At 42.6% G+C, this 24,210-nt stretch overlaps 1 protein-coding gene across 3 annotated transcripts in view; it reads right to left on the reverse strand.

Moving 5' to 3' along the window:
* Nucleotides 1-10,394: 10,394 nt before the first annotated feature.
* Nucleotides 10,395-24,210, reverse strand: part of LOC147455642 (receptor-like serine/threonine-protein kinase ALE2) — a 67,821-nt gene continuing 54,005 nt past the window's right edge. For all 3 annotated transcript variants that reach the window (XM_086514376.1, XM_086514375.1, XM_086514374.1), the window contains 4 exons: nucleotides 12,628-13,005; nucleotides 11,906-12,149; nucleotides 11,294-11,441; nucleotides 10,395-11,208 (listed from right to left, as the gene is read on the reverse strand). In XM_086514376.1, the coding sequence (XP_086370502.1) occupies nucleotides 10,786-11,208; nucleotides 11,294-11,441; nucleotides 11,906-12,149; nucleotides 12,628-13,005 (1,193 nt within the window). In that variant the 3' untranslated portion in view covers nucleotides 10,395-10,785. The remainder of the gene's footprint in view (nucleotides 11,209-11,293; nucleotides 11,442-11,905; nucleotides 12,150-12,627; nucleotides 13,006-24,210) is intronic.

Raw genomic sequence — 24,210 nt, forward strand, 5'->3', positions numbered from 1 at the left:
CAGGCCGCGGCGATCTTATCCCAAAAAAAAAAAAAAAAATTAAAGGTAGGACTGGGATCGGGAATATCTCCCAAACCCAAGCCCAAGCTCACGCTCAGGTTTAGGCATCTATCGCTCTTTAAAATTACGAATTTTAGCTTCACATGTAGCTAAAAATCGACTTTTTTTAGGACCAACGGAGCTTCAGGTGAACGAACGTTGTGCTGTAAAGCACACCGCGACCCTCTGAGTGATACGTTCATTTTGAGCTATCACACACTTTAATAAAAAAAAATCCATCACTAAAAAACATTTAAATAATATTAAAAACGTAAAAAACATGAGTGAAAACGGACACTTAAAACAGTAAGCGGTTAACCTTCGAGGTTATTCGCCGACGCTTGTAGGGTGCCAAAGGCACATGCATCTGCGCTCTGGTCATGTGCTAGAGACGGAGCAACTAGAGAGAATTTCGACTTACGCGAGTTCTCAATATCCACCTACTTTAAGTTCCGGGCCCTCGGCGGGGACCCAAGGCAGTACAAACCAAGACCCGAACATAGAGGCTAGTGACTCTTCTTCTCACTACAACGTCATGGAGGGTTTCCAATGCCTAATCCCAATAGCTCAAGCCAAGACATGCATACCATGGGCCCACGGTCCGGGCCGAGCGTGCTTAGCCGCTTGAAGGAAACCTTTAGTAGAGTCACTCGCTCCGAATATGGAGCTAATGATGTAAATGAGAGGGGTGGGGAAGTAAATTCTTCATTCATGATCAAAGTAGACCCTATACCCTTAGAGAATGTGCAAGTGAATACTTCATTCACTGCACCTCCTGACTCTTCAGAGTTATTCCCCTCTGAGGTTATATTACCCGATGGTAGAAGCCTTGCCGAAGTGCAAGAGGTTGAGCGATATATCCTTACAGCAAGGGAAAAGGATATCGAGAGCTTACGCAAGGCGGAGCAACGAAGAGAGTTAAAAGTGAAAGCCCCTATGTCAATATCCTTGCTAAGAGAGCAATCGAGTGCTCTTGACTTCGAAAGCGCTAAGGGCCAACCTCTAGAAAGCCACATTGCATCTGGTTCAAAGGACACCCCTAGCACCTCAATCCTAGATGGAGCGTTCTTAAATGAGAACAGGGAGTACGAACTACAAACAGAAACTCTAATCGACCTATATACAGGTCACACCTATCACGTGGGTTGGTTAGATGTCCTACAATCCACAATGTGTGCTACTAGTGTGGAAGATCAACAACAAAGAGTTTGTGAGGTCATCCATAGGGTCATTGAGTTAGAGAGACAGAACAAGGGGATCAACATGCCTTCAACGGGTCTCATGAGATTCTTAGATACAAGAAAGGCTAAACAACCAACCTTATCGCAAATGGAGACTCCCTCGGTAAGTCCGATGGAATCCTCCATATTTTGTTTCTCCAAGGGTCTCGGTGCAATCTGAGCCCACAAGTGATAGCTTTACCTTTCCAAGTCTAGCTCATCTTTCCCTTGATGATACCACGGCTACCATGCCTACCCTAATGATGGGCATGCCGAGAAACACGCCATGGACCTCATTTGTTAGTAAAGCACCGCTACATGGTAGCTCAATGCCTACAACAACAATACCTGCAAGTGTGTACCAATTGTATGCACCTATGGGTCATTGTACTCATGTAGTCCCTACCCCTCCCATTGTTTCAACAACCTATGCTTCACAACCACAATACCCAAGTTCTTATTTCCATGGGACTATACCGGCTAGCATTAGCATGTCACATCCGACGTCTGCTATGCCTAGGGCAGCACATATGAACTTTGGGCCACCACATGGCACAACATCGTACCCAACATGGAACCCAAGGGCTTCCTTTGCGCCAAGCCCAATGCCAATACCTACTCCACATGTAGTCTCTGGAGCACCTCCACCCACGGTGCCTGCTCACTTAGGTGACTTGGCAACATTTGCTCAAGCTATTGGTCGATCTATTGCTGAGAATATGCGTAACACGCCTGATAGAGAGCCTAGAAGTAAGGCAGTACAAATAGCCAAGCTCACACAAAAATTTAGTGGAGACAGGGATGTGAGAAAGCATATCGAAGTGTTTGAACAAATATGCGATTCTCTAGGAGAACACAATGACCTGCATAAGAGGAATGCTTTAAGCCTAACCTTAAGTGGGAAGGCAGGGGATTGGTATAGAGCCCTAAGGGTGGAAGAGTGGAGTGCAAAGTGCAAGAGCTCCATCTCCTTCTCCAAGCTTGTTGAGAAGTTGAGAGCGTACACCAACAATCTTGGCTATGGAATGCAAATCCAACCAAGAGCCATGCTTCAATGTTTAAGCTTGACATCTTCTTCATCTTCATTACTATGCTATTATGCTATGCTTAGAAATAAGAGTGATGATAAGTGAGGAACTATTTCTTTCTCCTATGAAGGATTCTTCTTCTTTTCCCTACCCTCATTCCCCGCTAGCTTTCTCCACCTTCGAAGGTGTTTGAGGCCTTGGGATTGAGGCTTGGGATAGTTAATTCTTTTTGCAAAGTTTATGTTATGCTTGTGATACATGAAGCTTTCCATCTTCATAGTATCACCAAGGTCACAAGGAACAAAAAGATTGTATTGTACCAAGTCTCTCTTGATGGGAGAATCTATAATACAAACGCCTTTTGGAGGGGGGACCGGCTCCAAGTAAGGCTCCAAGTAAATCCATTCCTCCACTATTCTCATGTTCTCTAATACTCTCTCTCTCTCTCTCTCTCTCTCTTGCAAAAGTATTGTTCATGCCAAGTTAATTAAGTACTATGTTCATGTTGCTACCATCAATTAAGTTCACCCTCTATGTTCTCAAAGTAATCTCACAAAAATGCTCACACTAATTCTCTTAATTACACTATTCTCAAAGTTTATGGGCCATTCACATTACAAATACCTTATTATAGATGAGCTATAATAAGGCACCAACATGGGCAACTTACGAGAGCTCTGTGAAATTTGACTTGTTATGGTCGGCTTCACAGAGTTAACAACGCACACACGCGCGTGCGTGCACATACTTTTATTTTTGTAATGTCGCGAGCACGCACACACACACACACACACACACACACACACACACACACACACACACACACACACACACACAAACAAACAATTTCTTTGATGAGGTAATTAAGGGATAATGACCTCCAAAACCCCAACCTGATGGCTAAAAATAAGGCTGGTGCAGAGGAGCTTAATCTCAATTGATTAGCCAATTGCTAAGCAAGCTAAAAATTACGTAATTTCTTCTTCTCTAATACGCACCCTAATGGTGGGTAGTGGCACATGATGTGTACGACGTATCCCATCAAGAGGGGAAATTGCTAAATTAAAAATAATATGCGACTTATATGCAAATGCAATAGAGATATGAATCCACCACTATGGCAATGAGAGAGAGGTGCCATGTGATCTAGCATACAAACCTTAGTTAGGGAGGTTCTAAGAGAGGTTCTAATGGCTCTAATACCATTTGTAGAGATGAGAGAGGATAAAGTAGAGAACCATTCGTGTTATTAATATGTTAAACACTACTTAATCCCGTGACAATAGAGATTGGAGTAGAGTGTAAACACAAAGTAATAACTAGATTGATTAAAAGTGAGTACAAAGAGGCTCATTATATAGAGTTAGAGTAGGCATGTCATTTAGCATCCATGACCAAATTCACTAGAGAACTCATGGTTACTCTATTCAACTCTTTATGCACTCATGTTTAGGTGAGTCCACACCCCTAAAAATGCCCCTCATGGGTACTCACACACTTGGGGTGTCTTTTTCACATGATTTCTTCCACTTCAGCATCTACTAGAGACAAGGGGTGATACATACCAAAGCATAGGATAAAGCCCATAGAACTAGCAATGTATAGAGGATATTTTAGGAATTAGCATCCCAGTCCCAACTAGAACCTAGGGGTGGTTTTCATCCGCATCAAAAAAGGCTTCACAACATGTAATGTTCGCATGTGTATTTTTGCAAAAACAAAAATATGTGATTTTGAGGCCTAGGTCTTTGTCCAACTTGGACTAGCATTTTGAGCATTTCATTGTATAAAATATAAGGGTCCAAGAAGACGCTACTTAAGCTCTAGCCATATAAAGGTTTGTAAAGTTTGAGTAAGTCGTCTCTTAGATAGACTTAGGATAACTTTGGTATAACTCTAGGTGTATCTCCCACCAAGGATGTGATAATGCCACATCTCCATAGAATGGGTGGCTATTAGGTTCATAACAAAAGTGTATCAGTAAGCTAGTTCCATTGGATTTATAAGCAAGGTCCCGCAAACTCTCAGCAATTCATAAATTTTAGCAAGATAAATTGCTAGTATCTATTCCCATATGCGAGGCGCCTTTTGTATACTCTCTTTTGTGAGTTTATGCAGTCATCATTCTCTCTCTACATCCTAATTATCTATTATTATATATTTGGCTAATTAGCACATCTAAAGATTATGCTCTAATATATGTTAATTAGACATGTTTGGGCATATTCATGGGTTACCATTTGAGATGCTATTCTCCTTGATTCCATTGGAGTTAAGTGTGTGTGTGTGTGTGTGTGTGTGTGTGTGTGTGTGTGTGTGTGTGTGGCTTCTTCAAAACATCAAGTTGTCCGTGGCGTTTACTTTGGTGCTTGTGGATTTTATGTAGTCCTCTTGGTGGATACTGAAGCTAGAAATATTTTTCTCGAGATGTGTCCACTATTTTTTAGCACACAGATGACCCAATTTCTGTTGTGGGCACTCATGAAAGATTATCAAAGTCTTATTCATCAGAAATGTCCGATGCGGGTGGAAGTTGTTGATCTCCCTCGCATATGGAGACACTTTCTACCATTGTTGGTTGCACAGCTTGGGAAGATGATCTGGCCCCAAAATTGGATACGAACACCAACAGGTTCTGCATTCTTTGGGATACTGATAATCCTACCCCTAAAGGAATTAAGGTTGAGTCGGGTGATCCATGCGTGGGCAAGCACCATTTCAAACTCAAATGGGGTAAGTTTTCAAATCATGTTTCAGATGTGGTAAATTTAGACACATGCAATCTGAATGCCATGAACCCATCTTGCAATCCCCTCCTTCAAATGTTCCTTCATCCGCTCATGTCCCTAGGGGAAAATGAATCTGCAAGGCTAAGCAAAGTGGAGTTTCCATTGCTAATGTGGCTCCCAATGTGAAAAAAGGGAAAACCAAGCCCCCTCATTCTGTTGTTCCTGGTAATGGCCATGCTATGGAAGGCAAGAATGTTGGGTCCAGTGATATTGGTGCTTGGGTGGTGCCTAAAACAGTGAAGATCCTCACTCCATCATCTTCTCGTAATTATGTTCCGCTTTTTAATGCTAATAAGAATGTATCGTTTAAGCAACTCCCATGTAATGATAATCGCACGTTGATTGACACATGGAAAAAAGTGATGCATTCATACAAAGATTTACTTATTGGTGAGGCTTTTACCTCACATGAAACATTGTGAAACTTTTGTCTGTACAAAATTAGCGGATTGGATCTAGCATAGGGGTGGTGGATGAAGATGTGTCTATGGGCACATCTACCTAATTCTTTGTTTTTTTTCCTTTTGTACATATGATCTCTCATGCATGATTGCATTAGATGCATCACGTACAATGTGTGTGGGTTATGTAACTTTGATAAGTGGTGGCTAACCTGGCACTATGTAAATACATGCAGGTCAGATATAGTTGTTTTGCAAGAACATAATCAGCATGAGTTTCCTGGTCAATGTTCCTTTTTTTCTGGTTATTGGATTTTGTATCTTGGTTTGCATGGTTACTCTGGATTATTGATGATGGTTCGTCATGAACTTCAACCAATTCTTGTGAGGAACGACCCACGTGGTCGTTGGATGATTATACAATGCTTGTTTAATGGTCAAATCTATAAAATTGGAGGCCTCTATGCATACACTACGTCTGGGCAAAGGGCCACTTTATGATGAGACATTTCTTGAGTCGTATCTATGGTTACTCTAGATTATTGATGATGGTTCGTCATGAACTTCAACCAATTCTTGTGAGGAACGACCCACGTGGTCGTTGGATGATTATACAATGCTTGTTTAATGGTCAAATCTATAAAATTGGAGGCCTCTATGCATACACTACGTCTGGGCAAAGGGCCACTTTATGATGAGACATTTCTTGAGTCGTATCTATGGATCTCCAATGCATTCCTTTGTGGTAATTTCAATAATACTCCAAATATACAGGATAGCATCATAGGCAATTCTCACATGTTGCTTGCGTAGAGATAGGCATGGCATCATCTTGTTGCTTCTACACAGATGATTGATTTATGGCGTTATCTGCATTCAAATATCTCGGGTGTTATTTTTCAACATGTTGTCCATTCCTCTTGTCGTGCGCGTCTTGATCGTTGGTAGGTACTCAACTTATAATGATATGATGATTTTGTATGCGATATGAGAATGGATGACACCTTGCAGCTTTCATATCATCACCCTATTCTGTTGACTTTGGGCAATCACTTTGTGATTGACCCCTTTCTCAAAGGCGTCCTGCTGCATCTTACTCATGAGGCAAGATTATGGAAAATTGTTCATGCATCGGATTCGGGGGGGTGTTTATGCTGCCAAACTTGTCTATCAATGGCTACATGCATTGGCCGACTTACGACCTTTGTCTGACTGTGAAATTTCGAAGTTATGTGAAGCTCGTGTATGTATCCAACATAATGACAAGCAAAAACTTGATAAATGGAAGACGTGTACTCGTCAAAGGGCTTTTATGGACAAAGGATGTTCTTCGAAATAATTTTTTAAGCACCTACATCACATGAGGGTTTTCCACGACATTAAGCATGTCATGTTTCCTTCATGCGCTTGGACATCATCCAAGCAGGAACTTGCTGATACCATGGTCTCACATTATAGGCAGTTGTTTGTTGCTCCCCCTCAGCCTTTTATAGAACTTTGTCAGACACGACAATTGTTGCTCTCTCATATACATGCGATTCTTTCTTCACAAGATGCACAATGCCTTGAAGAACCATTCACTGATTCTGAATTGCGTTGTGCGCTACTTGCAATGGGTCGTTGGCGATCCTCTGGCTAGGATGGGCTTACTGTGGAATTCTTCCTCTCCTTTTGAGAAACTCTCAACGATCCATTACTCTTCATGTTGAATGCGACATGGGGGAAACAAGATTTGTGAGTATCATGGAAAGAAGGTTTGCTAAATATGTTGCCTAAGTAAGCACTTTGCGGGCAATTTTCCCATTGGCGGTCAATTACTTTGATGCCTAATGTTTACAAGCTATTGGCTAATTTGTTGGTGAATCTGATTAAATATCACCTTCTTACTAGACTTCATCAGGCTCGATATGGTTTCATTCCACCGTCGCCAAACCACTGACAACTTGGCCAATGTTCGCATTGGAATGGAATATGCAAAATACACGCATCAGGATGTACTTGTTTATATGCACGCAATATGTCTTCAGGGATTATTGAAGGTGAACTCGTGAAACCTTGGTTGTTCAATTAGGCAAGGTTATCCCCTTAGTGCATTGTTGTATGATATTTCTACTCACCCTTTGTTGATGCATCTTGATTATTTGACTTCGAGTGCTCGTCTTCATGGCTTGCAGTTACCCTCGGGTCAGAACTTCATTGGGCAAGCATATGCAGATGACTCTTTGTTTATGCCTCGCAATCGCCAGGTTGATATTCAAGTGATTATGAACGCTTTGGAGCTATACGGACTTACGACTGATCTTAGAATCAATTTCCATAAATCAAAGCTTCTACCCCTTCAGCCTTGTGATTGGTATAATCTGTAGTGGGAAGGAGAGATTGTTCCTTTGAATGTGATTGCCAAGCATTTGAGCTATCCAATTGGATGGAATGTCACTCACATTCAAAAAGTGGATTGGGATGTGCAATGATTAAATGTCAAATTGCGTTACTAGAAATTATCCACATGGCCTTTGCATGTTCGATCGCAAATAGTTCGAAGTGTCCTGATTGTAAAGCCCTGTGTGACTGGCCCATGCACAAGTCTGATACCTGGTGGACTCTGTCATCTGGAAAAGCAATTTCCTTTGAAGGAGCGATTGTTTCTCTCGCGATGTTTGCTTGAAGTTCTCCCGGTGGGTACATTTCTCAGTGCACATCATATCTACTCTTCGCGTTGTGTCCATTGTTCGACATCGGAAGAGATTGTTAGTTACCTGCTATGGAATTGCTGCATGACTAGAGTTTTTCTTTGCCGCATATCAGCTTGTATGCGGCTCCGTTCTCCCTCTATGGTCTTCCACAGGCAGTTCTAGGCTTTTGGCATTCTCATGCATGTGGGTCATATTTTGGGCTATTGGACCTTGTGGCACCAACGTAATGATTGCATGATCCACCGCTCTGATGTAGATCCTTTTTTGTTTTTCAAGCTTTCCGTCAGGCAATCTTTACATGTTGCCTTGGAAGTTGGTGCTATCACCCTTGAGATACATCAACCTTCCTTTGAATGCTTTTAGCCCTCTTTCACAACTAAACACTTCCGTGTTCTTTCTTTTGTATATGATCCTTCCTTGCCTTGAGGTTTCTCACTTGTAAATTAATCCCAAAGATTTACAGATAAGAAGTGTGTAGCTTCTTCCCCGCATATCAACTTGTATGCATCTCCGCTTCCCCTCCATGGTCTTCCACAAACGGTTTTGGGCTTTCCCTCCTTTTATATAGCAATTTGCGGGCTTCCTTATGTGGGTCAGGTTTTGGGCTGATTGGACCCTATGGTGCCAACGCAATGGTTGTATGTTCCATTGCGCTATTGCAAATCCTTTTCAATGTTTCAAGCTTTCTCTCAGGCAATCTTTATGCTCTGCCTTGGAAGTTGGTGATACTACTTCAGATTTCCTATGAATTCTTTCACAGTTGAACACTTCTGTGTTCTTTCTTTTGTATATGATCCTTTCTACGGGTTTTCCTCGCCTTGAGATTTCCCACTTTATAAATAAATCCCAAATTTAGCAAAAAAAATGTGTGTGTGTGTGTGTGTGTGTGTGGCTCAGCAATGAATGATCATGCAGAGTCCATGTGCACTCCTAGCCACTTGGGGGTGGCAAATTTGCTCACCGCTTCTTCTGCTCTTGGCCCCTTGAATCAGGAGGCAAAGATCGACGACATCTCTAAAATGGGAAACGGGAGGGGAAAAGGATTTCCAATGCCAAAATGTTGCCTCTCTTGGCCAACAGTGCACAAATGGGTCTACCCCCAAGTGGGGAGCAACTCTCTTGTGCACAAAATGCATATCCTACTTCTGCTCTAAACTGAAAGATTAACAATAGCAGCCATACGTTTCACATATAAGGGCACCCAAGCACCATAAGGATCCCCCTCCAAGCTATACAGATGACCTAATTGACAAAGAGCCCTTGATGCTTGGACATACACAGCTCAGCATGCATATGCAGGAACAGCACTGGGATGGCTGACCTCCCGAAAAGTTGAACCCCCACGCCATATTCGGACATACTGGCTGTATCAGGAGCAATCAAAATACCAGCTGTGGCTTAACTCTGGGTGGCTCGTGGCCGATGACCCTCTCTAGGCTGGTTGTTTCATTAAGCCCCATAAAGCTAAATGCCCTCCTCACTGCATTACCTCAATGCAAACCCTTTCGGCTTTGAGAATACAGGAAACAATGGCAATGTTTGACGTTGTTATCAATGGCATCACAAAGAGGACATGAAACCTGAGGCCTGTACAAGCATGTATTGAGATAAAATGCAATTATCAGCATATAGAATCCAGAAAGATTGGGAGGGGCCTCTACTTGATTCCCAAATTTTCAGTCATTCCTCTTATACACACTCCTAAGCCAGCTGCTTCTGAACAATACTGGTGGGTACAAAGCTCATTGCTGTGTAAGTATAGGATGGAGCCAGTATAAAGTCCACTTATTTTTTGGGTTGACTATAGGTGTCAAATATGATGAGCACATGAAAGTCGACAACCAACAAGTCAGCTACAAAAGACACATTCAAGAAAGATGCACGATAAAAGTTGAAGTTCAAACTTTTGGAGCTTTACTTCAAAGCTTTCAAAGAAACAATAATTGCATAATCATAATATTTCCATTTGGAAATCGTGTTTGAACCACAAAAGTCAGGATTTGCCCAAAAATCTTTTGAATACTTCAGGTGTAGTGCAATGGACCTTGGGAAGAAGGCTAATGATCTCGCATAACAAGAAGTCACGACAATCATCTCCTTCGATGTCGTTGATATGGCAGTGCTTGAGCTCCATGGTCTCTCCACCATTTAAACCCATAAAAAACATAGCTCTTCTTACCATTTGAACAGAATTGGTAGGAGGTTGGACGGGCTAAGAAAAAAGTCGACAAAATCATAATGCTGCCATTTGGAAGAAACAGCTTTGATTGCCGTTTGCAAAAACATCAGCACATTTTTCCACTATATATTGGCTCCATATAACAATCTTGGAGCTTGCAGTTCATCCCAAAGAATGAATAATAGTACAAAATTCTGCTTTGCCACAGATCCACTATTACATGATGGAGACAGAAACCCGACCCCCAAAAGAATTACAACACAGTTGATGAGCTCCTCCTCTTGGTTTAGGAAATAATCAAAAAATTTAAGTTTATGACTAAGCTCATGACTGGCAAGAGAAGAGCAACATGTGTTGCTCTCAAAAAAAGCTTTAAGTACTGATTAAAGATACAAGACTACCTATGATTTGATTGTAATGGGAAGTACCGGCTTTTTTACCTCCCCTCGTGAAGATCTTCTGAAAATACAGCAGACCTTGAAAACACCTCGTTGTCAAAAGCAAAACCAGAGAAGGGCCCTGAGGAGAAAACCGAAGATGACCCATCTGACTCCAAAGGTGCAGAAGTCTGTTGGTGGGCATTCTGAATGCTGGCAACAAAGGATCTACTTGGTACTAAAGGCGGTAAAATATCAGTAGAGAACCTTCTCTCTCCACTTGTCGTATATTCCGATTGCGTCTGCAGCATTCTCAACGACTGGACCACCTCTCCCATGGTGGGTCTTTGACTGGCCTCTGGAGCCACACATGCAGCTGCTATAGCTGCTACTTGTACAAAATCCTCCTTTGGGTACTTACATTCAAGCCTGGAATCAGCAAGCTCTCCAAGCCTCTCCCTATCTCTTAACATAGGCCTTGCCTGCAAACATATACCTTGCAAATCTTGAGATCGCAACTCTCTGGAGCAAATACACTTGAGAAAACACTATCTATGAAAAGCGCACCCATGTGACGAGGTTTTCTTGTCCCTGAGGCTGAGACATGTCCACGGGCTTTCTTCCAGATAGAAGTTCAAGCAACACGACTCCATAACTGTACACGTCACTTTTCACCAACAAGTGACCTGTCATGGCATATTCTGGTGCAACATACCTGTATAGAAGGAGAAAGCATGTGAAGCAGTCAAATACATAATACATTTCCAGAAAACAAAAACTATACAAAATCCTTGAAAACAAAAAACTATCATGGCAATCTTCCTTGGATTGACTTGGAACCATCAAATCCTTGAATCCTAAAAGGTATAATCAAAACCCTTAATAACATGTTGGTCTTGTGAAACTCCCCGAAATTACTTCGCCTTTCCCCATTTCCAATTCTCTTGCCATTTCCTTTCCGTTTCCGTTTCCGTTTCCCTTGCTTCTACAGTTACCTAAAACTCCCCGAAACTTCATCCTTTCTGTTCCTGTTTCCCAGTTTTGTTTGTGCTACAGTGAAACACAGATGATGGCCAATTGCCTCTCAAATAAGCAGCCTGTAAAACACATTAAAGAAACCTGCAGCACACAAGTAGCTGAGAAAAAAGCATAGAGGCACATCAAGTAAAAGCAACTAACCCAAAAGTCCCCATTACTTGGGTAGCCACATAGTTAATTGCACCTTCTGGTGCCAACTTTGCAAGGCCAAAATCAGCAACTTTTGCATGAAAGTCGGTCTCTAGCAAAATATTTGATGCTTTGAAATCCCTGTGAATAACGCAAGGCTGAGAATCTTCATGAAGGTAAGCTAGTCCTCGGGCAGCATCCAATGCTATCTTCAATCGAGTGTCCCAATTCAAAGGCTGAGTAGAACCTTGGGGCCCTGTTGAATAGAAAGCCACATGGGAGCCAGCTTAAGTGTCATGAGAGCAAGTAAAAAAGGCCCTTTCATAAGCTACCAACAATCAAACCAAACTGTCACATGTCTTCAACTTAAAAGTGTTATAATGGGAGCCAGCTTAGGTGCCAATGAGAGCAAACAATATACAAGACAATCTAGGAAGCTATTAACAATCAAGCCCATCTGCTACATGTCTTAAACTTGAGGTGTCATAATACGAAAAAGCTACTAAGTAGTAACACCAAAACAAAAGAAATGTAAGTAAAATGTAATTGTTAATAAATACACACACTCATGTGTGTGATAGTTCCAATCAGGGCAGTGACAGAAAATATTCACACACCACAGAAAAAAAATTGTGCAAACCTTCAGCCACTTGGACCCCCTATGACCTGGTTAAAACAGACGGGCATAATTCATGCTTAAACACAGCAGCATTGTGCTACCAAGAAACACTAACCGTGCAGCCATGCTTCAAGGCTACCATTGGAAATAAGCTCATAGCAGAGCAAATGTTGGGATGAATCTCGACTCGCATAGTAGCCAATAAGCTTCACAAGGTTCCGATGATGGAGACGACTCAGCATTTCCACTTCAACTACAAACTCACGATCCCCTTGACCACTGTTACCAAACCTTTTAATCGCCACTTCAGTTCCATCTTTAAGGACCCCCTTGTAAACACGACCAAATCCACCTTCTCCAAGAACATTCTCTGGATTGAAATTGTTTGTAGCTTGCCTCAACTCATCAAATGTAAAGAGCCTGGTTGTAATTGACCTCGGAATCGAGGCAACACCAAACGATCTGACCTCGCAATGACTTGAAACTGCTTCACCTGGAACAGGCAGCACAATTTTTTCTTAGAGAATAGGAAAGTAGTTATAGAGGTAAGAAATAAGTCTACTTCATAAGACATAATAAATTTGAATTGAGAACGGCCTTTCTCACTAAAATCAAGAGGATTAGTAATCTTGACATACCTCTAAAATCTTGCTCATTTCCAGGCAAATTTTCTCTGCTTGGTTTCCTACACTTACACAACTAAGATGACAGAGATTACTAGAACAAGAAGTTGAGTGTAGCCTAGACCTTGACTAAATGCAACCAATTTTTTGGAGAGGAGAGCATTAGCAGGTGATAGGACACAGGAAATGTCACCACAAAACAGCTGAAGGACTAGAATGAAGCAGCTTATGACAAACCATGCCAGTGGATTACGCATTCACAGCACCCAGAAGTAGTCAGCAGCAATGGAAACCAATCCTTCAAAGTCCACAAGGAATGAGCCTGAGCTGCCATGAAAGAGCAAACCAGGACTTTTAGTAGTTAATCCTCATAGTGTCAAGTGTACATGGCTCTGTGTGCCACATGGACATATCCATGCTATCTAATGTGAATTTATCTCAAGAGTTTTGGAAAGAGACTTTTATGACAGCGGTGGATATAATCAACAGGTCGCCTAGTACACCGTTGAACTACAAGATTCCACAAGAGATGTGGGCAGGCAAGAAGCCTAATTATGACAGATTACATGCGTTTGGGTGTGAGGCATGGTGTGAGGCATTCTCACATGTGCCTAAAGATCTTAGAAAGATATGGACCCCAAGTCACACAAATGCATCTTCATTGGCTTTTGTGCAAATGAAGAGATGGGTTATCATCTCTCGTACCCAGAATCTCGAAGAGTTATTCGTAGCTCACAAGTGATCTTTAATGAAACAAAGATGCGCACACAGCCGATTGAAGATCTTAGAAAGATATGGACCCCAAGTCACACAAATGCATCTTCATTGGCTATTGTGCAGATGAAGAGATGGGTTATCATCTCTCGTACCCAGAATCTCGAAGAGTTATTCGTAGCTCACAAGTGATCTTTAATGAAACAAAGATGCGCAAACAGCCGATTGAGTATTGCAAAGTGAGATTCGAGGATTGTTAGGTAAAGGCGGTGTGCCTCATCGTGCTTTGCCCATGTCCGTCGGCCAGTGTCCGGTCGCCCACATTTATCTCCTTATTCTTTATACATACAAAGAATAAGGAGCTCTCACTCATTCTCACATTGTGCTCATACAGTGAAATTTGGGAGCTCCACCCACATCCTGTGTACTCTCTCTCTCTCCCCTTGTCACTCTCCGCACACACACTGCATTCACGCACTTACAATTGGTATCAGAGCTCATGGTGATCGTAGAGAGCACGACGGCTTCGAGAGCTTCGAGGCGATAGCTTGCTCGCTCTTGGCGTTGGAGAGATCAAGAAAGCTTGAAAGCTTTGTGAGAATGCAATGGGAGCTTGTGAGCTCAATTGAGAGTGATGTATACTCTTGTGGAAGCTCAGAAAGGAGTGGGAAGATTGTGTATAAGTGAAGGTGCTGCCCTAAAAACTATGCACAGCAGCATTGTTTTCAGATTCGTTTTTCTCCTTATCGAATGCAGACCTGAGAATTCTGTCCGCGACGCCCATCCGTTTCGACGTGGTCTACAACTTTGCAGAAAAAACTTTTTGCAAATTCCTCACTGTTTTGCTGATATTCAGCTCAGACTGACTGTATACAGAAATTGCAGATTTTCTGGTTTCGCATAGTGTGTGAGTTTGATGCACTTTTGGAAGCACGATAGGTGCTCAAAGTTAGGTGCATAAATTCTGAGATGGAGATGCAATTTCAACTTGCGCAGAGTTTGTGGTTTGAGAGTTTTTTGGTAGATTTGGGCAAAGAGTCATGAAGGCGTTTACACACCATCGAAGTGGTCTCTTGAGAAACACGGTTTTTGGAGCACACAAGTGGAGCTTCTTTCACAAGTTTTCACACGATACTTTGGCAGCGATTTTGTGCTTGGATTCATGGTCTTTGCGGATGGTTTGCATATGGTGATGGCACATGGTTGATGCCCATTGTACATGCATTTTGGCGAGCACTTTCAGGTGCCAGTGAGCTCTCTTGAGAGCATTGTTCTCGCATTGATCAAGTTTCCGAATTGCAACTCTTTTGGCGCTTGCTTATGCGCGGTCACTCCGTTGATGTACGTTGAGTGCAAATTGCCATTGTTTATAAAAATGTGGAGCCATTTTGGCATTTCTACTCATGGACATTGAGTAGTGTTATGGTTTATGGTAGAAATTGTACTTGAGTTCTACTCAGTTTTTAGGGAAAACTCTGTCAGATTTTTCACTGATTCTCGCCATGGATTATGCGTATTCGCAATTTTCTCTCTGATGGTATAGTGGTCTATATATTTCCACTTTGACAGTGAGTGATCGAGTGTTTACTCTCACTTTGACAGGTTTTGTCAGTTTGTACACAGTTTGGTGTTCTTGTACCCACTCTCGCAGGAGTGAGGAGTTGTGTATGCTACGGTTTTCTGAGGAGACCACAAAGAAGATTCTCATGGTCAAACATAGGAAGAGTACGGCCCACCTCGGCCTACTCGTTCGAGATTGAAGAGATGGAACGTCAACGACTGGTTGACGAGGCAACAAAGCAAATCATTAAAATTGCGAAGGATCCGAAATCTGCAAAATTTTTGTCTCAGCAATCGATCGCAGAAGTGCACACCCAGTGGCAGAAAGCCACAGAACCACCCATCAAACCGGCAATCAAGGAACCTTCTTCTTCGATGATGTTTACAGAGCAAGAATTACAAGAGGCGGTTCAGACACAGATCAACCGTCTTTTGGACGCAAACAAGTCCAAAATCATGAGAAAAAGCACAAGAAAGGGACTGACTTCCTGGTTATTTGGGTCGTCAATCTTCTTTTGCATCGACAAGAAAGCAGAAGAAACGTGTACGATTTGAAGGACTACCCAGTTCTTCTTCTTCTTCTTAATCTAACAGTTCTTCTAGCTCTTCTAACTCGAGCGAAGAAGACAGAAAAGGCAAAAAGCGAAGCAAAAAGAAAAGCTTCAAAAAGGGCAAGAAAAAAGGCAAAGAAACCTAGATTTCACCCAATTTCTGACAGTTCTATAGAGGAGTCATCCTCAGACAGTTCGGACTTCGACGATCACATGTTTTATGCAAAGACCACTATACCATCAGAGAGAAAATTGCGAATACACATAATCCATGGCGAGAAAGTAAAAGAATTCAAAGAAGGTGGACAGTTGACTCTTTTTCTGGATTCCGAGATGCTCCGAGGGCTTTAGCCTTCATTCAACAGTTTGACATAGCTTTCTCTGGAGGGCATTACTCAGAACACTCCAAGATTAGGAGGGCTACATATTTCTTCAAGGGAAATGCTCAAACACGGTGATCCACTCTTCTTCTGAGGCAGGAAGCCCCAATTAAATGGTTGAAATTCAAAAGGCTCTTTATTTCTTCTTGGCTGACTCAGGAGTACGAACGAGATATACAAACCGCTTGGAATCATCTTCGGATGACCAAGGGAGATTCTCTGGACGCTTATTGCGAGAGATTTTGGAACTCTTTTCTACCAACCTCTTCATTTAAGAAGGTCTCGTTTAAGGAACAGATTGAGGGGTTTTGTTGCGGACTCCCTCCAGAGATCCGAAATTACTGCCTGGAACAAAAGTCTAATTCTATTCAAGGATTGATGGGTCATGCGAAACGGGGTTCTGCAATACATTCAGGAAATTCGACGTACCCCACTGATGAGATCTTGACTCAGAGTACCCAGTTCTAACAATGAAAGTAGAAAGAGAAAGAGAAAGAGTTCCCAAGAAAAGAAAGACAAGGATACACGACCCCGGATCATTCTTCGAGAGAGGGCGAGTTACATCAAACAAGGGAAGTGTTTTGGATGCGGGGAACATGGGCACGTCTCCGCGAAGTGCCCCAAAAAGGCACAACAAGAACAGAATGAAGACGGGAATATTTTGCTTTCAAGATGTACGATTGTGAGTGATGGCTGGTCAAATGTTCAGAGAAGACCGCTGATCAATGTAATGTTGGTTTGTCCAAGGGGAGACACGTTTATAAAGGCGATTGATAGTTCTGGTGCAATTAAAAGTGGCAAATACATTTCTGAGGTCTTGATTAATGTAATTAAAGAAATTGGTGTTGAACATTTCGTTCAAGTAGTCATGGACAACGCAAAGAATTGTAAAAATGCCAGTAAATTAATAAACAAGTGCTTTCCACACATTTTTGCCAATGGTTGTAATACGCACAGCTTGAACTTGGTGCTGAGGGCAAAAGAGTTCGTGAGCAGCTGAGGAACGTGGCAGAAAAGGCAAGATGAAAGCAGGACTGGTTCCAGATTGCATGGGTATTGACCCAAGCACGATTGATGAAAGTACAGAACTTTGTCAAGCTTGGGGCAAAGTGAAAGATCAAGAAGCCCTAATTTTCTTTGATGGCGGAGCAAAGGCCAACTTCATTTCACCTGAATTGGCGGCGCAGCTCGAGATTACACGAGATTACACCCGATCAGATGGGACCACTAGAGCAGAGGCAGTTCTAGCGGCACCCGGACAGGACATAGCCATTACAATTGTCATTGGCAAACTTCGATTGCATTGCCAAGGGTATTTGGGGCATGAGGACTTTTACATAATGCCCTTGGAAGGTTGTGACGTCCTCCTTGGAGTCCCTTGGTACCATAAGAACAACGTCGTGGTCGATTATGAGGCGAAGAAAGCAACATTGACAAATGAAAAGGGCCGAAAATTTGTAATTGATGTGAAACTGAAGGGCGAGTCTGTCCCTATTGTATCGTCTTCGGTCGTTTCCAAATTAATGAAATCCAAATCTATTTGTTTACTAGATCTATTTGAAAGAATTAAATAATGAACACGGAATGAATATGTCGAAACTTGATAAAGAACGCCAAGATTTTCTCCACACTCATGCCGATTGCTTTTCTGAGGGCCTGCCAGGCGAGTTGCTACCATCTCGTCCTAAGGATCATACCATTGATCTGATACCTGGAAGCACACCACCGAACCGGCCACCTTAGCGTGTGAGCTGAGCCCAGAATGAAGAAATTCTGAACCAAGTGAAAGACCTTTTGGAAAAGGGTCTTATCCAGCCGAGTACTTCACCCTATGCTCTCCAGTGTTGTTGGTTTTAAAGAAAGACAGATCTTGGAGGATGTTCATTGATTATAGAGCTCTCAATAAAATCATCAACAAAAACAAATTTCCGACTCCAAGGATCGATGATATTCTTGACCAATTACAGGGATGCTCTTGTTTCAACAGGATCGATTGAAAAGCAGATATGATCTGATCCGAACCCGTTGAGAGATGTCTATAACACAACTTTTCGGACGAGCTTCAGTTTATATGAATTTTTGGTGATGCCTTTTGGCCTAACCAATGCTCCAACGACTTTCAACCGAATGATGGATAGAATTTTCAGAGAGTACAGATCTTTTGTTGGCACTTCTTTGATGACATTATAGTCTTCTCCAAGGATGAGGCAGAGCATAGACACCATCTGCTACAGGTCTTTCAAGCATTGCTTTGCCACAAGTTAGTAATCAATGCCAAGAAGAGTGAATTTTTCTAACCAGGGATACACTTTTTGGGTTACATTGTCTTAGCAGCAAGAGTACAGATGGACCCGGCCAAGATTGAGACTATACATGATTGGCTCGATTTGAAGAATGTCCATGAAGTTAGAAGCTTTTTGGGCTTATGTTCTTACTACCGGCGGTTCATTCAAAGTTTGCAGAGGTCGCTTCTCCTTTGCATATTCTGACACAGAAAGGAGTCCCTTTCTCGTGGGGACCCACAGAGGTGACTGCTTTCAAACTTTGAAAGAGAAATTGACTACAGGACCAGTTTTGACTTTGCTGGATTTGCAAAAGTCATTCGAAGTATATTGTGATGCTTGTGGTCGTAGTCTGGGTGCGGTCTTAATGCAAGAAGGCCATGTCATTGCCTATGAGAGCCGATTGTTTTCAAGGCCGGAATTGACAACACAGATTTATGAGACAGCTTTTGGCGGTTATCCATGCTCTTACTCAGTGGCGACATTACCTACTCGGAGCCGATTTTACGGTCTTCACTGATCATCAGAGTTTACGCGACTTCTTGTCATAGAAGCAGCTTTCGGAAAAGCAGATGCGGTGGGCTAACATCTTGTCACAGTTTCACTTCCAAATTGTCCATGTACAGGGCCAGAAGAACTTGGTGGTAGATGCTTTGTCTCGAAAGCCATTAGTCTTGGCTATTTCCACGATCCATTATAAAAGCTTCGAGGACATGATCAATCAGTACGCCACAGATCTAGATTTTTCGGATGTACTCACACGAATACAGAATGGGGAGGCAGTAGCAGGAGATTCCATACGGAATGGCTACTTGATGAAGAAAACGATGTTGTGCGTAACACAGTCGTTGAGGGGAAAGGTTCTAACTGAATGCCATTGTCCGCAGTTTACAGGTCACCGCGGCATTGACACCACCTTGAAAGGTATGGAGTGTTACTTCTTCTAGCGAAACTCAAGAAGGATGTGGACGACTTTGTATGCAGTTGCTTGGTATGCCAGAAGGTCAAGTTTGAAGGCATAAAGCACAAGGATTGTTACACCCTTTACCCATTCCTACCCGCCCCTGGGAAAGTATTGCTATGGATTTTATTTTTGATCTCCCGAAGACACAGAGTGGGCACGATGGTATCTAGACTATTATTGACAGATTTAGCAAGCAAGCTAATTTCATCCCAATGAAGAAGACAGTCAAGCCGGATCATTTAGCGAGACTGTTCATTGCCCAGATATTCAGATTACATGGCATGCCTGAGACAATACTCTCTGACAGAGATCCCCGAATCACGAGTTTGTTTTGGAAGGCTATTTGGGAGAACATTGGCACACAATTGCAGTTCTCGTCATCTTTTCACCCGCAGACAGATGGGCAATCTCAGATTGCAAATTCAATCGTACTGGATTTATTGAAGTCTTACATTTCTGATTAAAAGACTCAATGGGAAACTTTTTGCCTTTGGTGGAATTTGCCTACAATAACACGATCCACTCTTCGACAGGTAGGGGGCCATTTGAGATTATTGAAGGTGCTACGAAGGTTCCACCCTTCTTAGCACGAAAGATAAGATTTTTGAACACCACCGTCGTGATTTGAAATTAAAGGAAGACGATTGGGTGCTCTTACCTTTTGAGAAGGCACGCCTACGAAAGAAAAGGGAAAGGAGCGGCTTTTTCGAAAGCTTAGCATGAGATACTATGGACCTTTCCAGATAAAAGAGAAGATAAATGATATCTCCTTTAGACTGAAGCTAACAACTGCAAACCAAAGTCTTGCAAATGACTCAAGATACCTGTGAAAGCACTTGAGTGTTCAGATGCACGTTTAGACTCATCCAACTCCATGTTTACAAGCTCATGCATAAGATGCACTTGATTCACAAGAGTTGTATTCTCATATGTATCTGTCAATTTCTTCCAAATAGCATAAGCAGCGTCAAGACGCTCAATGTCTATGAGCACCTCATCAGACAACCATCTTGATGTAAGCAATAGCTTTCTTATTAAGCCTAGCCCAATCATCATCTAACAAAGTTGCAGGTGCCACTGAAGTGCATCATCACAATCTTTCAAGAAAAAATTCCCTACATTCTATCCTTCCACAAGTCAAAGCCAGAGTCGTCAAATTTCAAGGAGAGACTTTGACTCACCACTTGTAGATGCATTAGAGGCCATTTCGATGCAAAAAGAACCAAAAATTCACTGCTGTAATTTTATGACAACAAGCTGAAAACTAAGATTTCAGCCTCTTACAGGCTCAATACTTAGTGTAGAAGAGCAAGAAGCGGCTACATTACCGGCACTTTATCACAAGTGTACAGCAGTAAAGAAGAATAAATTTCAGCGATAAAAGTGAAATTTCAGCACACAAATAGGGCATACATTCCTTGCATGAATACTCCGACTTCAGCAATAGAACCAAAGTGCATATGCAACAACCTCAAATCTCCAAATGGATTAAAAGCTGCTGCAAAATGTATTTCTAGCAATACATCAACTCAATGGCGAGTATTCCACATGTAAAATACATAGATGTGTGCCACATAAATTTCTTGATGCAAAACCTACGTTTTCCTGTAATTTCTTGGAAAAATCAAGAATAGAACTAAAATTCTCTACTCAAACTGTTCACAAATTGCAATACATTCACCAATGCTGAAAATTATTGAAATTTCAGCAAAAGCCTTAAATTCTGACGGTCTAATTTCTGATATTTCTGCAAATTGGGCAAAACCCCCAATTTTCCTCAACTTGTAAATGCAATCTCAACCTGTAAAGCTTCAATGTACTGTGAAATTGCTGAAATTTCAGCCACCTATGAAATTCCACTTTTCTCTTGTAATCGATTTTGTCTACTCTTTCCTGCTGTGACGCAAACTGAAGGCTCACACAACCTACGTTTTCTTGTAATTTCTTGAAAAATTCAAGAATAGAACTCAAATTCTCTGCTCAAACTATTCACAAGTTGTAATAAATTCACCAATGTCTACAAATTATTAAAATTTCATCAAAAGCCTCAAATTTTGACGGTCTAATTTCTGAAATTTCTGCAAATTGGGCAAAACCCCCAATTTTCCTCAAATTGTAAATGCAATGTCCGCTTGTAAAGCTTCAATGTACTGTGAAATTGCTGAAATTTCAGCCACTAATGAAATTCCACTTTTCTTCTGTAATTGATTTTGTCTGCTCTTTCCTGCTGTGACGCAAACTGAAGGCTCACACAGCCTCAAGCTTCAAAGAGAAGCAATGGGCTATAGTGAGAGGAGAGAGAAAGAGCGCTGGGCTGATATCAGAGAGAGAGAGAGAGAGAGAGAGAGAGAACACTGTGGGCTAAGGTCGCATGCGGAAACCTGAAGAGGCTCTGATACCAGTTTGAAGGAGAGAGATGCCCTATGTGTACAAGCGAAGGAGGTTCGATACACTCAGATGAGTGAGAGAGAGAATTCGACGAAGGTACTTTTCGTGTGCTAATCCGCACACCTTTCAACGCAATGTTTTATTGTTTTTAGGAAGTGAGTGTACAAATATACAAAAGAGGTGTCCAGAGGGCCTTTAGACCCAACACATTGTGGATTATAGGGATGCAGATTCTGCAAGTTGTGTGAATAGTCGAAGATCCACTTCTCGCTATGTTTTTCTATTTGGTGGACCAGCCGTATCATGAAGATTATGTCTCCAAAATTGTGCGTCATCTTCCACCACAGAAGTAAAGTATGTGGCAGTTTCTGATGCTAGCAAGGAAGCTGTGGTCAAAATCCAGTGCTACATTGTGATGGTCAAAGTGCTATTGCGGTAGCAAAGAACCTCATGTTTTACTCCAAGTCAAAACACAAAGAAGTCTGTTATCATGTGATATGTGACATATTGGCTATTGAGCGCATTGAGCTAGTCAAGGTTCATACGAATGACAACCCTACAGATGCTCTCACGAAGAGCCTACCCACCCAGTGGTTTGCACATTGCATGGAGATGAGGGTGTAGGGTGAAGCCACAAAATTGCTTCACGGATATACAGATGTACATATTATAGCCACGTGGGCCACTTGGCCTTCAAGTGGGAGATTGTTAGGGTTCAGACGAATTGGCCAGACACCCATAACACTGACGGTACTAACCATAACTATTCTTTTGATCATAAAGAACAATAAGGAGTAGTGAGGTATTCTAATCCACAAAGTGTCTATCAATCAAAGAAATTGAAGTATCAAAAGCAAGATTATGTGGAAGAATCTTAAATCGAATTGATCTCGAGCCCCTTGGTTCGCACAGAGAGGGGTCATATGATAGGGAGTCGGCCACATGTTTCTTGGGGGGCCTTAGCAAAGGGCCCTGCCATTACTTTTGGGGATTGGCCGCACTTCAGCTCATTGCTAGAGGAGTTACAGAGTGACAGACTGCGTGGCATGCGTGGAGCCTTGAGTGTGTGCCAAGATGTTTCACAGGCCATTCCTACTGACTAGCATGCACCTCTTGTGCCCATGGCTTTCCATTGGCTGGGTGCATTCACTAGATTGGAGGTCTTGATTGCAGTCAGGGCGTGCTCGGACAATGGCATTTGTCTCTTTTTCGAGGTTCAGAGCGAGGGCAGATTGCATCGTGTTCTCTCGGAGCCACTAGAGATCTCAGAGTGCTGCTTCCAACGGATCAGAGTGTTGGGCATTAGTGCGAGATCGTGTATGCTCGACCTCAACCCAGCCAGCTTAGAGACAGGAGGGTGGAGACTGTGGGCTTGGGAGAGCCGCCCCCTACACCGGGTTTCAATGGGATCCTGGAGAGTAGTTTGGCAAGATCCCTTCATTGCTAGAGACCACCCAGGGATTCCCTTTTTTCAGTACACCGCCCGCCTGGGCCGTCACATCCTGACTGCTTGACGTGAGATCTCTCCACTAGCAACGGACCACTGGCAGAGGGGGGCCTCTTACCTGAGTTCTTGGCAGACTTTTGGACGCGTCTCTGGGACAGCCGGAAGCCCAAGAGAGCCACAATGTTCCAATGGTTCGTTGCTCACAGGGTCGTAGCAGTGGGCAATTGGTTGGAGCACAATGGCCACCCTTCAGCGTGCACAACATGTGGTCATCATAGAGAGAGACAGAGGCATTGCCTATGGGATTGTCCCATGGCACAGCAGCAGATATGGCTGCGAGTCCTTCGTTTGCTCACTAGGTACAACTAGACAGTTTACCTGGGGCTCGGCAACATGGTCCACCCCACGAGCCCAGCACTCTAGTACGAGACAGTCAGCCAGCATGACGATAGAGATACAGGATGGCCGACCACAACCACGTCCAGCCTTGGAGGTGACCCCCTAGCATAAGTACAGGGAATGGCCATTTTTAGGTCTTTGTTCCGTGTTCCATTCCAACTTCCCATTCCGAATCCCCATTCCGTGTGTTAGACATGAGTGTCTGTAATAACAGGGAATGGCATTCCATGCCCATTGCCGTTCCCCGTTCCGATTTCCCATTTCAGGTAACTATGTCCCCCAGGATTGACAAGAGGCCGATGGGCCCTCATCAGCAGCCTGACACTGTGGTTCATATGGCAGGCCCGCTGCTTTCACATTTTTGAGGATAGAGTTCCACATGTCGAGACA

The sequence above is a fragment of the Adiantum capillus-veneris genome, chromosome 6 (genome assembly GCF_014529385.1).
Source record: "Adiantum capillus-veneris isolate H3 chromosome 6, ASM1452938v2, whole genome shotgun sequence".
Classification (NCBI taxonomy): Eukaryota; Viridiplantae; Streptophyta; class Polypodiopsida; order Polypodiales; family Pteridaceae; genus Adiantum; species Adiantum capillus-veneris.